This window comes from Fulmarus glacialis, unplaced genomic scaffold (assembly GCF_000690835.1).
Source record: "Fulmarus glacialis isolate BGI_N327 unplaced genomic scaffold, ASM69083v1 scaffold8147, whole genome shotgun sequence".
Lineage (NCBI taxonomy): Eukaryota > Metazoa > Chordata > Aves > Procellariiformes > Procellariidae > Fulmarus > Fulmarus glacialis.
This window is the reverse complement of record NW_009223739.1, coordinates 1-15270: the sequence shown is the minus strand read 5'-3', so window position 1 is coordinate 15270 and position 15270 is coordinate 1. Positions and strand designations below refer to the sequence as shown.

At 47.9% G+C, this 15270-nt stretch overlaps 1 protein-coding gene across 1 annotated transcript; it reads right to left on the bottom strand.

The window, feature by feature from the left end:
• Positions 1 to 358: 358 nt before the first annotated feature.
• Positions 359 to 15029, bottom strand: LOC104079758 (two pore calcium channel protein 1-like). Its single transcript, XM_009581900.1, has 18 exons — positions 14942 to 15029; positions 12877 to 12991; positions 12093 to 12221; positions 11733 to 11849; positions 10489 to 10607; positions 10207 to 10308; positions 9084 to 9210; positions 7844 to 8045; positions 7013 to 7157; positions 4636 to 4821; positions 4128 to 4192; positions 3749 to 3836; positions 3384 to 3453; positions 2597 to 2816; positions 2263 to 2353; positions 1844 to 1957; positions 1345 to 1463; positions 359 to 625 (listed from the first exon to the last, which is right to left on the bottom strand). The coding sequence occupies exons 2-18, from the start codon at positions 12961 to 12963 to the stop codon at positions 480 to 482; spliced, it is 2127 nt and encodes a 708-aa protein (XP_009580195.1). The 5' UTR covers positions 12964 to 12991; positions 14942 to 15029; the 3' UTR covers positions 359 to 479.
• Between the last annotated feature and the right edge of the window lie 241 nt (positions 15030 to 15270).

Sequence of the window (15270 nt, the reverse complement as noted above, 5' to 3'; positions counted from 1 at the left end):
CAGCGCACACGGGTGAGAGCAGGATGCCTCGCACCCAGCCACCTCCCATCATTAACTCTCTAATAATCGGCTCATTTTTTCAGACTGCTGAATTTAATGTACTAAAGAGCTGTTTAATGCAGCTTACGTTAGTCCATATATGGATATAAAAGTGCTGTAATACAAGATTCCAGTTACAAGAAGTAGGTATTTCATAACATACTGTATACGGCACCGTTACTCGACTGGCACAGTCATATATACCAGCTCTGCCTCTGCTTTCCCGGGAGGGGAGTTCCAGTTTCAACATTTATACGAGACTTTACATAAGATAAAGCTCCTTTACGTGACGAAGCCGTTTCCGGCATCAGCTGCCCCCTCCACTGTGTAATCCGGCCCCCAGGCGCGTGAGCGCGGTGGCCGAAGGCAGCCAGCCGGGGAACATGCTCGAGAGCTGGGCAGCTGAGGATTAGTTCCTCCTTGTCGACCGATCGCCCTCGTTACGCAGCACTCTCTGAGGTCAGATTACTGGGTACAGCAGCGGTAGGGGACAAGTTTAAGATCTCTTCAAATGAAGGGCCTTCGTCCTCAAGGGGTATCTCTGCCTCAAACATACGCTGGAGCAGAGCATCAACCGTCCTGTAGCCTGCAGGTGGAGAAAGTGATCTGTTGCCATCCATCCCTGCTCCTCAGCAGAAGTTAGGTAGTGGCTACCCTGAGGCAGCTCTTACTCAAAGGCTGCTCCCCACGTTTTACACTAAACAGGCAAGAAAAACAAATGCCCTAAATGACGTTCCCTGGTATTTTACCCCACGTACTTTCAAGCACTGTGAGCGCTTATAAAGGATAAGACCATCATTTTAAGGTTTTAAGCACCTCTATTCCCATGTGTCCTTCAATGGATTTGGGATCCCAATCAGCTGCCGTGCCGAGAAGAACAAGATTGAGGAACTGCTAAGGTACAGCAAGAAAGCCAGAAAAAAAAATAAGCATGAAGCTAGAGGAAAGGAGGATATAGTCACCCCGTGATCCAAGCCAGGAGGAACACAGAGTGCATACAGGAAGGAGAAAAGCAGACTTCTTGGAAACAGCAGGACCTCAGCCACCAAGACAGCGTCTTCATAGACTGGCTACTGAAGACAAGTGTGCACAGGAGGGCCTCAGTAGGAAAGAGGAAAAGGAGTTGCTACAGAAATAGAAAACCAGATTAGAGCGTCCACAACTCTGTAAAAATCTCCAGCTGGGTTTTAGCTGCTTTTATAGCCCAAAGGAAGCAGAAGTGCGTGGGAGCTTCCCCAGAGACAGGGGCAGTTCAGAGCCTTGGCCTCTTAAACCAAAGACTGGGCAGTGCGGGGCTGCACTTACGTTTGGAGGCAATTTTAAACAGCAGCCCTTTAGACTGTGGCTTTGTTCCTCCTTCCCCCTCGAGGTCATGCTCAGCACTCTCCATATTATCAAGGAGCTGTTCATCCTGGAGCTCATCCCTACAGAAGAAGGACCAGAAGTTACGCCGGGGGGCCACATCTTACCCCAGGGGCCCACATGTACCCAGCAGCAATGGATTCTCTGGGGCAGGGCAAGCACCAGTCATGCTGTTAGTCTCCAGCATCTCCCCTGTCCGCTGGGCAACAGCCCTGGCCTGGAAGATCTCAGGGAAGCAGACACAAGGCCAACGTGAGTAGCCTTCTGCTAAGATCTAGACCAAGCCTACACGGTCATGACAGATTAGCAAGAACTTTGTGACAAGGAAGGGGAGTCTCAGCTCACACCTCGGAACAGAGGGTGGCATTGTCCTGCAGTCCCACAGCCCTCATCGGATGTGCCAAGCCAGCCACATCCAGCACAACCCTTGTGGGGGGCTTACTCTTGAACTCCCATTCCCAGCTCCTGGATTTTCTGTTCAATGGCTGTTTCTACTTCACTCTTCTCTAGGGAGTACTCCACAAAGAAAGCTTCCAAAATGAACGACACAAAGATACTGAAAGAAATGATGAGCAGAATTATGTAGCAGCATTTCTGTACTGCCATCCCCTCTGCTTTTGGGCATCAACTACTGTCTCAGTATTCCCAGGCTCATTCCCCAGCACACCATCCCCTCCTCTGCTGGAGATGGGGAGCTCTAAGTCAGAGCAGCACTCAGTGGAGGTAAGAACAGATGCATCAGATTCCTCTGTGCCACATGTCCTGCCTAAGAGTCACACTGTGTGTGACCATCAGTACCACCCTGGCAGGGGGCAGAGCCCCTCTTCCCTCCAAAATGGAGAAGGGCAACCCAAAACTTACTTGACAATAATTATCACCATCACAATGTGGAAGGCAATGAAATACAGCTTCGCAGGCTGAACCGTCACGTTGGCAAATCCGTTGGCAAAGAGTATAATGGGAGTTAAGGGCAAGAGTGCTAGAGAAGGAGAACATCTTGCTGTAGAGTAGTGCCAAGGGAGGAACCAGATACTACTGCCCAGCAATGACCTTCTGAACAAAGCCCTCTGCAGGGACCATTCCTCCGTTGTCTGGCACTACGTGCATGGGTGCGTGCAAGACAAGGGGAAGAGCAGAGTGGGGGAAGAGCATGGATCACCAAGCTCTAGTTTGGACCTTCCACCACAAAGGATATCATGCCACTGATTGACTACAGTGAGCTCCATCAGGACAATAAAGGACGATGCAAAGTTATTGAAGTTGTTCTTGCAGTACTTCCCACGGGCAAACAGAGAATCCTTGAGAGCTGGGTTTCCACATTCCAGGGCATAAGGAGCATTTGAGTTTGCAGGGAAGAACTGGATTTTCCCATAGAATAACTCCATGCCAATGATAGCAAATACACAGTACACAACCTGGGAAAAGAAACCCCATCGCTTGCTTCTCCAGGGAGCAGCAAGCTCCATGGCAAGTTTAGAGTTCCAGCAGGTTTTCCAGTTTTTACAGACATGGCAAGCTGCTGAGGAGCAGCACAGAGTCCAAGAGACGCAGCCCACTCAAGGGCAATTACCAGGCAGGAATACTAAACCAAGAAATACAGCTCAAATACATGGAAATGAAGTATGCTCAAATCATAAGAGGAGAACTTATTTTTAGGAAGTTATTTGAGAAACAGTTTTCTCGTTCAGCTTCTTGCCCAAATCACAGTTTGATTCCTTACAGTCTGAAGCCCAGACTGCACAGAACATCCTCATGCCCCGTGGAGCAAACAAGAATGTCCTGACCTGGCAACTAGCAGGAACCCAACCCCTTTGCACACACTTACATGTGCAATGACCAAGAATCAAATGGACACTTACAGTTTCAAAGGCCAGCCATCCAGAGATTTGCATTTATCCTCTTGAAAACACCACAAGCGTGAGACTTAAGACACATTCCTGTAAAACTGCAGTGCTTTGAGCTAAGATACCAGGATTTCTTACCAGAGTCAGCCCACCAAATGTCAACATTGTCGGTACGATGTTTATCAGTGTGTTCATGATGACCCGGAACCTACAGCAAATGATTCATGACAACACCGGCTGTGGGGAGGCTCTCTTAAAGCCCATGCTTGCTTATTGTCACATCCCATCCAGCACGTGCTCCCCACATGCCCTTACTTTCTAAGTAAGTCTCCAGAGAGGCTGCAGCAACTGGGCTCATCCCAGGCATGCTGGGACAAAGCCTTGGGATGCTTTGTTGAGCAGCCACAGTCAGTCCAAAGCAGCCATGCAGAGCAACTCAAGGCACTGTCTCAGCCAGCCTCTGACACACAAAACCCATATCCCTATCCCGTTCTCTTCATTACCTTTGAATACTGTCAACAATCCTTATTAGCCTGAGGACCCTTAAGATGAAGACAATGTCCAGGATCTGTTGGCTGTTGTACTTCGTGGCTGAGAAAGCAAAAAAGGTTTTGTTATGAAAAATAAGCAGGGAAATGTAGAGGTAAAGCATGTTCTTATATTTGATTATGTCCTTGTTAAACACCGTTTGTAACAGGTATTTATTTAAAAAAAAAAAAGAAAGAAGACTGGGTTAGTTCTTAGAAACCCTATAGGAAATTCACTGTCCTGTCAAAAAGCCTCCCCAAGCCCAAAGGTGATGGCATTCCAAGGTGATGGCAAAAGACGACTCAAGACCACCGAGTTTCCCAGATGCATGCAGACTGCTTAAGCTGCACTTACTCGATTTCAGGGTGGTATTGAGTATCGTTGCAGTCAAGGCAGCAAAGATGATGAGGGTATCAAACCTAGCACGAGGGAAGGCAGTGCTGTTAGATTTGTGGCAAGAGAGAATGGGCGCTTGAGCTGCCACACGACACATGAAAGTAGTAGCCCCTCTTCCTCACATCTGTGCCAGGCAGCCCTGCACCATCTCAAACTATTTGCAGGGTGGGAAGATGGGAAAGCTTTGTTTAGCAAAACGCTTTCCCCTGCCCAGCCGCTATCTTCACACACTGCAGAGTTACTTTTGACTGAGCTAGCGGAGCAGGACAGAGAACAGTAGTCTCTCTCAGAGCCAGGTTATAGCCAGGAAAGAGCAAAACGTCCTCTGATGCATACAATATTTTAATTACACCCTGGCACATGAGTTAGGCAGCCCATCTCTGCAAGAGACTTTCAGTTCTTGAGGGGCTGAACACAAAGATCTCACCACACTTCACACCACCTTTAACACATTCATCCCACTCACCAGTTCCAGAACTGATTTTTGCCAAAGAACGCCCTCGGTTCGTAAGTGTACACTTTCAGGAGTATCTCAATTATATACAAAGCAAGGAAGACCCACTCTGCGTAAGAAATATAGGGGGTTTCCTCATCCAGAGCAATGAAGATAGCATTTGTTAGAATGATCACATCGTAAGTCCAAACAAATCCCCTGCAAAAAAGAAAGAGAAATCAGTTTGCCACTCCCAAGAAGGTAGAAGTTACACAGTTATTTCAGAAGTTTTTTGTCTCCTCTCAAATATTGCCGTTTAGGTAAACTACCTTTACCCATCAGTTCTCCCCAAACCCGAGAGTTTAGAAAAGTTACTACAGAGTTTAGCTTTGTCCTTGAAGTCCAAAACAAAGCAGGGCACAAGCCTTCAAGGTACACCACTGCCAATGCTCTCAGTGTTAAACAAACTCGTAGAGACTGACTGCAACTGTGTTTCTAACAAGTCAGGCAGCACTTCTCAAGCAGAAAGGCTGGATGAGTAGAACAGAAGACTATACAAAATTGGGAGGGGTGGCTGGTACACCAGATGGGTGTGCTGCAGTCAGAGGGACCTGGACAGGCCGGGAAAGCGGGCAGTGAGGAATCCCATCATGTTCAAAGGGAAAGGCAAAGTCCTGCTCCCAGGGAGGAATAACCTCAGGCACCAGTGCAGGCTCAACCATCTGAAAAGCAGCTCTGCAGAGGATCTGAGGAGGGTAGGGGGGGGTCTTGGTTGTCAAGTTGAACTTGAGCCAGCAATGCACCCTGGTGGCAAAGAAGGCCAACAGCATCCTGGGCTGCGTTAGGAAGACGGTTGTGAACAGGTCAAGGGAAGTGATTTCTCCTCCCATCTACTCAGTACTGGTGAGGCTGCACTTGGAGTACTGTGTCCACAGCTGGGCTCCCCCAGTACAAAAGAGACATGAACACACTAGGGTGAGTGCAGCAAAGGGTCACAAAAATGATTAAAGGATGGGATAGTCTGACACATTACATGTTGAGAGAGCTGGGATTGTTCAGCCTGGAGGGGAGAAGGGCCAGGGGAATCTCAGCGTGTATAAATACCTGATGGGAAGGTGTAGAGAAGGTGGAGCCAGACTCTTCTCAGTGGTATCCAGTGAAAGCACAAGAGGCAAGGGGCACAAGTTGAAATACCAGATTTTTCCATTTAAACAAAAAAGCTTTTTTTTTTTTTTAAACCAAGGGTGGTCAAACACTGGAACAGGTTGCAGAGAGGTTATGGAGTCTCCATCCTTGGAGATACTCAAAACCCAACTAGACATAGCCCTGCAATGCACCCTGGTGGCAAAGAAGGCCAACAGCATCCTGGGCTGCGTTAGGAAGACGGTTGTGAACAGGTCAAGGGAAGTGATTTCTCCTCCCATCTACTCAGTACTGGTGAGGCTGCACTTGGAGTACTGTGTCCACAGCTGGGCTCCCCCAGTACAAAAGAGACATGAACACACTAGGGTGAGTGCAGCAAAGGGTCACAAAAATGATTAAAGGATGGGATAGTCTGACACATTACATGTTGAGAGAGCTGGGATTGTTCAGCCTGGAGGGGAGAAGGGCCAGGGGAATCTCAGCGTGTATAAATACCTGATGGGAAGGTGTAGAGAAGGTGGAGCCAGACTCTTCTCAGTGGTATCCAGTGAAAGCACAAGAGGCAAGGGGCACAAGTTGAAATACCAGATTTTTCCATTTAAACAAAAAAGCTTTTTTTTTTTTTTAAACCAAGGGTGGTCAAACACTGGAACAGGTTGCAGAGAGGTTATGGAGTCTCCATCCTTGGAGATACTCAAAACCCAACTAGACATAGCCCTGAGTACCCTACTCTAGCTGACCTTGCTTTGAGCAGGGGGATTACACTAGACCACCTCTAGATGTTCCTTCCAGCCTCAGTGATTTTGCAATTCTGGGGAGACTCAGATGTGAAACAGAGCATGAGTAGCTCATAGTACCAACTTGGTAAGAGCTGATGAAGCAGCACAACGCAGCTTTGCAGCAGAGACTGCTGATGTAAGATCACCTTGAAGGACCAGAGTAAATGCTTCACTTAAAGGCAGACCATAAAGCATTTCTTGCTTTCAGTAAAAGCTATTTACACTCAGCACCTATAGAAGATCTGAACAAGTGGGACTGGAAGAGATATGGACTCACCAATAGCCAAGTCTAGTTTCTCCGCACCACTGAAGGTAGGCTAAGAGCAGAGCTGGTCCACAAAAGACTTTTAAAAACAGAACCCCCAACGTTTGCCTAAATGCAGTTTGCAATTTCCAGCACGACATGCAGATGAGCATTGGCTTGCAACACCACTGCTCTGCAGCCCTTTGAATGTGAAGAGCTGCTTGCTCCACCAGTAGAGGCTTACCTGTGCCTAACCATGCTGCGCAGGAACCGACTCACTGCTGAATTGTATATATGAGGCATCCATTGCCCCAGCGGATGGCTGCGTATTTTCAGGGTAATCACCTGGATGTTGAGGAGATCTGCCAGTTGTACAAAGGACTTCTTGTCTGCAGGAGGGGAAAGCACTACACATTAGTCTGCTGTCATTAAAAAAAAAGACAGTGTCTGGCAAATGCAAACCTATATGCACATGAGTTGCAGCAATCTGGACTCAGTATCTGTTCACGGCAGCAGGCAACGCACATGCCCAAAGTGGTATCTACCACAAAGCAGGCTGAACTCAATACTCAAGCAGCTCCTCTGCCCCGTTCCTGGGGGACTGGCTCAAGCCACAGGCCAACAACCAACACAAACCTTTAATGATCAGGATGGGCATGATCTAGCATGAGGAGACTGACCCATCTCTCCTGATATCCTGTCTCCAGCAGGAGCAGAGCGAGAGGCTTCAGAGGACTGTGTGGGAAGCCACATTGCTCGGTGGAATCTGATAACAAGGGAGGCTTTCCTTGTCCTGTGCTGAGAACAGGAGGTCCCATTCTCCATGGCGAGCTTGGCCTGATGTCAAATGGCCAGGAAGAGCCACCAACAGCATACATGACACGGGCTACAGCACATGCAGAAAGAACAACCTTTCAGGACTTAAGCAATCTGGAGAGAAGCAGAAAGAGGGGCCTGGAGTCCCTCTGGGTCCATTACAGACCACAAGTCCCAGTGCCAAAACCCATGAAGCATCAGGCTCCTGGCCCCAGGCTCTTCCACAATCCCTTGAGCATAGCAGTGCCCCACTGCTCACCTATGAAACCTTTCTGCTCATCATCCGAGATGCGTAGCAGCAGCTCTCGGTGGGAGTTGCTGATATCAGGAGCCACCAGCTTGACAAGCTGCTTCCATCGGGCTTCTCTAACCACAACCTGTGCTCCCTCCTCTTCCTTCAGGAGGTTGAAGGCCTCTATCATCTTGCGGCGCTTCATGTAAGCAAGCTTGCGGATCTCATTCTAGAGAGAGTATCAGGATTCAGGCAGCTTCAGTTACCCTTCTCCCTCCTTTGTTTTTTTAATCTTATTTTCATGGCACAGAGATGCAAGAAGAGACTCAGAGGAACACATTTGGAGTGATATTAGACACAAAGTACAGCACAATCAATGGGGTGATGAGAAATGCTATTTATCAGACAACCATGGGCCCTCTGCACAGCACTCTGGAAAGATCACTAGATTGCTTGCTGCTGGGAGATGCATTAAAAAACCAGAACAAGAGACAAAGGATAGTATCCTACAGGAAGCAGATGGGGGGATATCTTTCAAAGATCACAGGATCTGCATGCCCACAGGTCACAAAAGCAAAGAGGATGTGTCCTGTTTGCTTCCCATCCGTAAGTCAATACTGCTGAGATCAGGGGTGGAGATCCTCTTCTGCACATGATTACAAGCAGGCTGAAGAACCTTATACGCTTCGAAGACCAGCCTCTGGGAAGACCTAGCAGACTGCTTATTGAGAAAGAGCCAATCCCCTCATGGGAGCACACAGCAATTTCCAGCTCTCACCCTTTGATCACAAGTACCGAACTGCACCTACCCAGTTTGGGTGGAAGAAGCAAGAGTTCCAATTTACTTAGACCTCCCTTCAAATTTCCTTTGCTTTAAGAGCACATGCAGTGGCAGCAAAAGCGTGCTGTGTATTTACAGCCAACTAAAAACAGTCCCCTGCATAGAGACAGTTTTTGAGCTAGGACTAAGACTAACAGTGATAGTGCAGAGACATGTGCCTCCTATCTGTTGCAACTTCTTGGGTCCACAACAGCACAGAATATTTCATTGTTAAATGCTAAAAGCAGAACTCACAACAATCTCCATGATATGAAAGGTGGACCTGTGCTTGTTACTTGCAGAGCATCAGCAGAGGCCAGAAGCTGTACCCCCTTCTCCACAATTTCCAGAAGCAGAAGCTTTCCAAGGGAAGGCCAGGTATTTCCTTACAAGGTTATACAGAACAGCAGGCAGTCACTGATCACAATTCAACCCTCCAAACATTACCTTCAGGTGTTTTTTGTAGTTGTTGTACACAACAGCCAGGAAGAGCGACATGAAGATGTAAGTGTTGACGATGACAAAGGCAATGAAGAACAGGGCATACCATGAGCTGAAGTCAAATGCCGGCATCCTAGAGAAGAGGAGAGAGGTTGCTACTTGCTGAGCAGACAAATAGAGAAAAATAAGAGAAACCACAAGAAAACAGTCTTCCAGATGGATTTCAAAGTACTGCTTTTGATAGCCGGATCAAACTTGCCAGATAATACCCAAGCTAGGCAAAAGAGCCAAAACTGTGCATTAGTTCAGTTACAGAACAGTTTTCTTCCACTAGGTTTTCCTCCTAGTTTATCAGTCCCTGATTGAAGGGATGCAGGAGAGAAAGCACAGAGACTAAGCTTCTGTCAGTGTGGCTTAGTTTAAGGGCAGTCTTGAGGTGATGTCTCAGTCATAAGCTGGTGAGTTATTGGCTTCGCAGACCCTCACCGCACTCAGACCTCCCCTTCCACTTACTCTAGGAGGACTAGCTGCATTTCTCAGTCTAAATGTCCAGGGTCCCTGTAACGTCCCAGTCTGCTCAGTACATCTCCCGCACACAGATGAGAGTGCCATTCCTCCCTGCCCCCCTCTCTGATGGCACCTTCACAGTACAAACTGAAATGGGAACGCAGTTAGAACAAATGAGGATGGAAAGCTTAATCCTCACATAAATTTAACACAGCTGTGCAAATTAAAGTCTGCATAGAAAGCCCTGCAAATATTACGAGAGAAAAAGTCATCTGATCACTAGAGCACTCCCTTCCTTTTTAGGAAAGGGTTTTAATCAAAGAGTGTGTGTGTTTGTCCCTCAGGTTTAAGCCTTCGTCAGCTACTGGGTCATTTGGAAAGCAGTATTTTTAATGCAACTTTTCTAAAACTCTTCCTAACCTCAGATTCTGGTTCAGAGCCATTTAAAAAACAGATGGCTGACAATTCATGAAGCCCCTGCAGGTTGGAAAAGTAAAAGCCCTGTTGCCGCTCTGAAATACCTTGTTGTGCAAAACACAGTACTGTTCTAACTAGAGATCCTGCCACTAGGAGCAGGACACCAGCATTCACAACAGAAAGACTGCAAGCTCAGCATACATACATGACATCCGGGCTGTTTGCTGTCGTCACCAGCACATAGAGGTCAAACACAATTTCTAGGTAGTTTTTAAAATATGGTAAGCCTTCTGCTGTCTGGAGATTCCTATGAGGAAAGAGACAATCTGAAGTTAAGCACAGAGATCACATGTCCCACCACAGGAACTGCACGTATCAGCAGTGCTTGTATTCACTAGTAATCATTTGGAGTTGCCAGATTCCCTCCTGCCCGGAAGTATCACACCCGTTCTTCCCACCCAGCTCTGAGCAAAAGAAGTATTCACACCTCTCACCAAACAGCTTCAAGGCCATGAGGGAGAACATGAGAAGGCTAAACATGAAGAGCAAGAAGACATAGGTGATTTCTGGCAGCGTGTTGCGGATACTGCGGAAGGCTCTCCGAATCTGCCAGGGAGAAGAGAAGTGTTTAGAGGCAAGGTGGTACCCATTTTCTCCTCACCATCCCATCTGGATCAAACTCCTACTCAGGGTCAGGCAAGCAAAGTGGGACACAGGTACTCTTCTGTTACCTGGCAGGAAAGATTCTGACCCAGATGTGCCAGCTCTGTTCTGCTAAAACCTGTGCAAGAGTACCAGGCCCTTCCTCCTCATTCCCCAGAGGAGATGCTAGGAGAGACCTTATCTACATACCATCATGAACTCAGCTAGCCAACGGACAGAGGGCCCTGAGGCACTGCTGAGATGCTCTTGCTGCAGGGGACTGATCAGGGACAGAAGCCCATCACTCCAGGCTACAAAACACATGCTCCAAGCCTGAAAGTTCAACTGCTGCCTCCTCCAGGCCTCCACACCACAGTAGTTTATTAATTTGTAAGTCAGGACCAGAACAGTCTTGGGCAGCAGGGCAAAGATCTCCCCGTGACAAGAGGAATCCAGAGTCCAAATCACCCACCTGGACTACAGGTTAAGTTTCTGAGAACAGTGTGACATTTGTGCTTGTTTGCCTAGGAGACTTCCAGAAATAAGTAACCTGGCCCCTGACCCAGGGAGAAACAGTCTTCTCCTCTGCAGTGCTGCTCATGTTCACTCCTCCTGAGGACAGCATCTAAGTCTGCTTGCAACAGAGGCTGCTCCTCCACACAGGCTGGACTAAGCCCAGCCCATGGGCTGACCTTACAAGAATAATTTTTCCTTCTCCATGCAGTCTTACACTTTGAAGCATGATCTTCCCTAAATCATCACAGCACCATGTGTGGTGAGAAGCTCTAGTTCCAGCCTCAAGCACACTCGGGGCTCTGGGCACCAGTAACCCAGCCCATAGGTACAGGGAGAAGCCTTTTGGTACTTTTGCACAGAGCCCAAGCAGCACCAGTGCCAATGCACCCTTTTCTCCATCTCAAATTCTTGCTTCAGGCCACCTCTGAGAGAAACCGTCATTCACAGGAACCTAAATTCTGCCATTTCTGCCCAAAAACCTTTCTACTAAATCCCCTGGATCTCAGAAAGCAGCAGGCTTTCCAAAAATAGGACCATGCACCAGGGGTACATCCCACCAGACCTCTTCCTTACCTGGCGACTCTCTGCAAAGTTGATCAGGAAGATGGGCCTCACAATTCTTGACCATCGAATGCTCCTCACGTTGTATATCCTGAGGACCCCATATATGGCCAAGTCTATTAGTGATAACTGTAGAAGAAAGAAGGAAAATTCCCAGAAGCAATGTTGGAAATGTGTCTAGATGGTGAAGACAATAGGGTTAGCTGATACAAGACAGATGCACACACGACAGGTTTGTGAGAACAGGCCGAGCTGTTGCTTGATTTCGCTATGGCTCTGGTAGAGCCCTTGTGCATCACACCTGTGTTACCAGGAAAGCAACAGGAGGAAAAAGCCACCTCAACCTTGGAGGCTCCCCTAGGCCTTACTGACCAGGATTGCAACCATGATGCAGATGTTCTTGGTATCCTTCCAAAATACGTTGCGAAGGGTGACTTTTGCAAAATGTGTCAGTCGGCCAAAGAACACCAGAAGGCACAACACCTCGACCAGAGAAGTGACCTGCAGAGAGAGAAGGGGCCCAAGTCAGGACAACCAAGAGCAGCGCTAGCCCCCTTCACACAGATGAGGATGTTCAGGCTGGGGTACAGCAAAGAAAAAACAGGCAAAGTCAGTATAAAAGTTTTTCCAGCGGGTTTTGCTGTCGGCTGTTTTGCAGGCTCACATATCTGGCACTGAGCAATAGTTTCAGGCTTCCTTTTGCAAAATTCCCTGCCACAGGCAGGTTAAAGCCAGTAAATTTGTATTTACTTAGGATTCAAGGAGCACATCTCTCACAAACACACCAGTGCAGAACAAATAAAGGCTACAGAAAAGTCAGTCCTACGGACAACACTCCACTTCTGCTTTCAGACATGAGGACTGGACTTGGGTCACAGAGAAGGTTGGAATTGTTCTCCGCGATGCAGAAAAGCAACATGACTTTGTTCGTGGTCACATCAGCCATTGCTGACGGCCATGATGGCTCCCATAGGCCCTGTCTAACTCCTATGCCCCTTTTTTGTCCCCATTTCAGTAGATCAAAGATATCAACAGAAATATCTGCATAAATTATCTCTTGACATCTTTGACAACTGGTTTCAAGCAAGAAACCCTCGCATGCTCTACCAAGCAACACAATACTAGTTGAATTGCTGCTTGTACACTGAAAACTTACCAGGAAGGGGAGCGGATACACAGCAGGTTCTTCAAACACTGCAAGGGACAGGTTGAGAAAGATGAAGAAGTAGGTGGCTGTTCGCATAATCCAGTGGTTATAGAGATAATAAAGCCTGCAGAAAGAAGGCAATGGCACCATAAATAGAGGCTTCAGTGCACGTGCCCATGGGCTCACCAAATTCATCTTTGAAGAACAGCACACGCTGTCCCAAACAGTCATGGAAGAAGGGTAACAGTAGCACAGTCTCTGGCAGCCAGGGATTTGGCAATTTGTTTCCTGGCCCTTCCCTATAGTCTCATACCTGATGGACACTATACTCCCTTTCAGGTAGCAAAAAACCCAGGAAGGTGGAACACAGGCGTTCTTCAGTTTAAGACTGCAATGTGTAGATTTGGTAAAGCTGTTACCTTTTTGTAATTACCTCGTTCCTTAATTTGAGCGCAAACTTCTGCTAAGTTCAGGTACCCAAGTGACACACAAAGTAAGTTTGATTAGTTATCTAACACCCTTTCTTTGCAGGTTAAAAAGCAAAGAGATAAGAAAAGCCACCAGAGAGAAGCATGGAGTTGCACAGTAAACTGCTTTTTATACAGAGCTTAAGAGGTATTCTATCTCCTACAGCAGCAAAACCTCTGGTGAATGCTAGCAATAACCACGAACACATCCAGCTCTAAGCCTCCCACAGGAGGTTTTACACAATGGCATGCAACAGAGGCTCCTTTGGGGAGATGGAGGAGGATCTTTGTGGAGCAGATCTGCAGAGCATATAGTTTCTCTGCCAATAAAAAAGCTGCCAACATTGCGAAACAGTCATCTCATCTGCCCAATAACCACCTGCATCAAGGCTACAGGGCAGGGGATTATACAAATGACATGATATTACACCCTTAATAACACCATCAAGACATGACCACACAAAACCTGCTTATTTCTACTATTTATACTAAGCATACTTGGGCAGGACAAAACTGTATGTACCCAGTCTGTTTTTCCAAAGCAGACAGACATTACAGTTACACAACAGCATACACCTGCTCAAAGCCTTTGTAACAAACACACTTAACCATGCTTGTGTCTCCAAAATGCCCAAGAAACTTCATTAGCTAAGACATGGGAACTAAGTAAAAGGGAAAGGTTTTATGGGGAGGGCTACAGGAGTCATTAATGCTCACATACTGCTTTGCTGGCAGTTGTTTGTATCGCCTTTCCCTCCTACACTAGCCACCTTCTCTCAACTTTTACCCATGGAAATAGTTAGCCTAAAGCAGGCCAAGCCTGAGGGAAAAGCCACCTCTCTGACTGAAGCTGCTCAGCCTCTTACCAGCAGCTAAAAGGGAAGAGAGTCACCGTCGGAGGCAAAACATTCTTGACCTGGGGAATTTCACTTAACTTACCGCCAATTAACATAAGCTTTTAATTCCTCCTGCCCCTAGCAGCTACCGCTCTTTCTGAAGTACACCTGAGCAGAGGTGCCTTATGCCCCTTTGATTAGCTGAAGCTTTGGTGTGCAGCAGGTTGGTGTCACCCGCTGCTACACCAGCTAGCGATGGCTGTGACCGCCTGGCACAGGGCTGTTCTCCCACACAGGCCAACCGTGCGGCCCCCTGCTACGAAAACCCTGCCGCTTACACCCAGCACAGCCACACTCCAGCACTCCCTTCCACGCAGGCAAGGGCTGACCAAGCTTCTCATACTCTTCATCCCCACAGTGTGCTACAGCTTCCATCTTGAAAGATTTTAATTTCTTTTTTGCTCCAGCAAAACCCACATTTTTGTTTCCCTTCCCGTCCTCAACATATAGATGCACTAAGCCCCATTCAACATATGCATTTCAGCTTAAATCTAGTTCTTTGCATCCCACCCACCCAATCTTCTCAGAGCCCAGCTGGTGAACCTGAAGTCCCTAGCCTTTGCTGGCTGTTGTTCTTTGGATCCAGTTGCAGTTGGTCCTCCCCACCGCAGCTTGAGTGCCCCACAGCACCGCACGCTGCCTGCGGGACCACCGCAGAGCCCTGCTCCAAGGCGATGGCGTGGGTGTTTGCAGGGATGCAGACCTCCTTACCTGACTGCCTCCGGGGACGTCTTAAAAGGAATATTTCTGTTGTACTGTGCATCGGAGACAAATGCTGCTGCCAGCAGGAGATCCTGTGGAAAGGCAGCTGGTCAGTAGGTGTTGGAGCCCGCAATAAAATTTAAGGCACATATTCAGGGGAACTCCCTTTCACCCCGGGGCACGCTACAGAGACGAGAAGCGTTACAAGGGATGCCGCAGACTTCGCACACCCACATCCCTCTTCTGCTAGGGAGGACCCATCACCGTCCCAACCCCGGGCCGTGCCGGGGGACCCCCATCCTCCCCGGGGGGGGGTAGCACCGGACCGCTCCGCTACC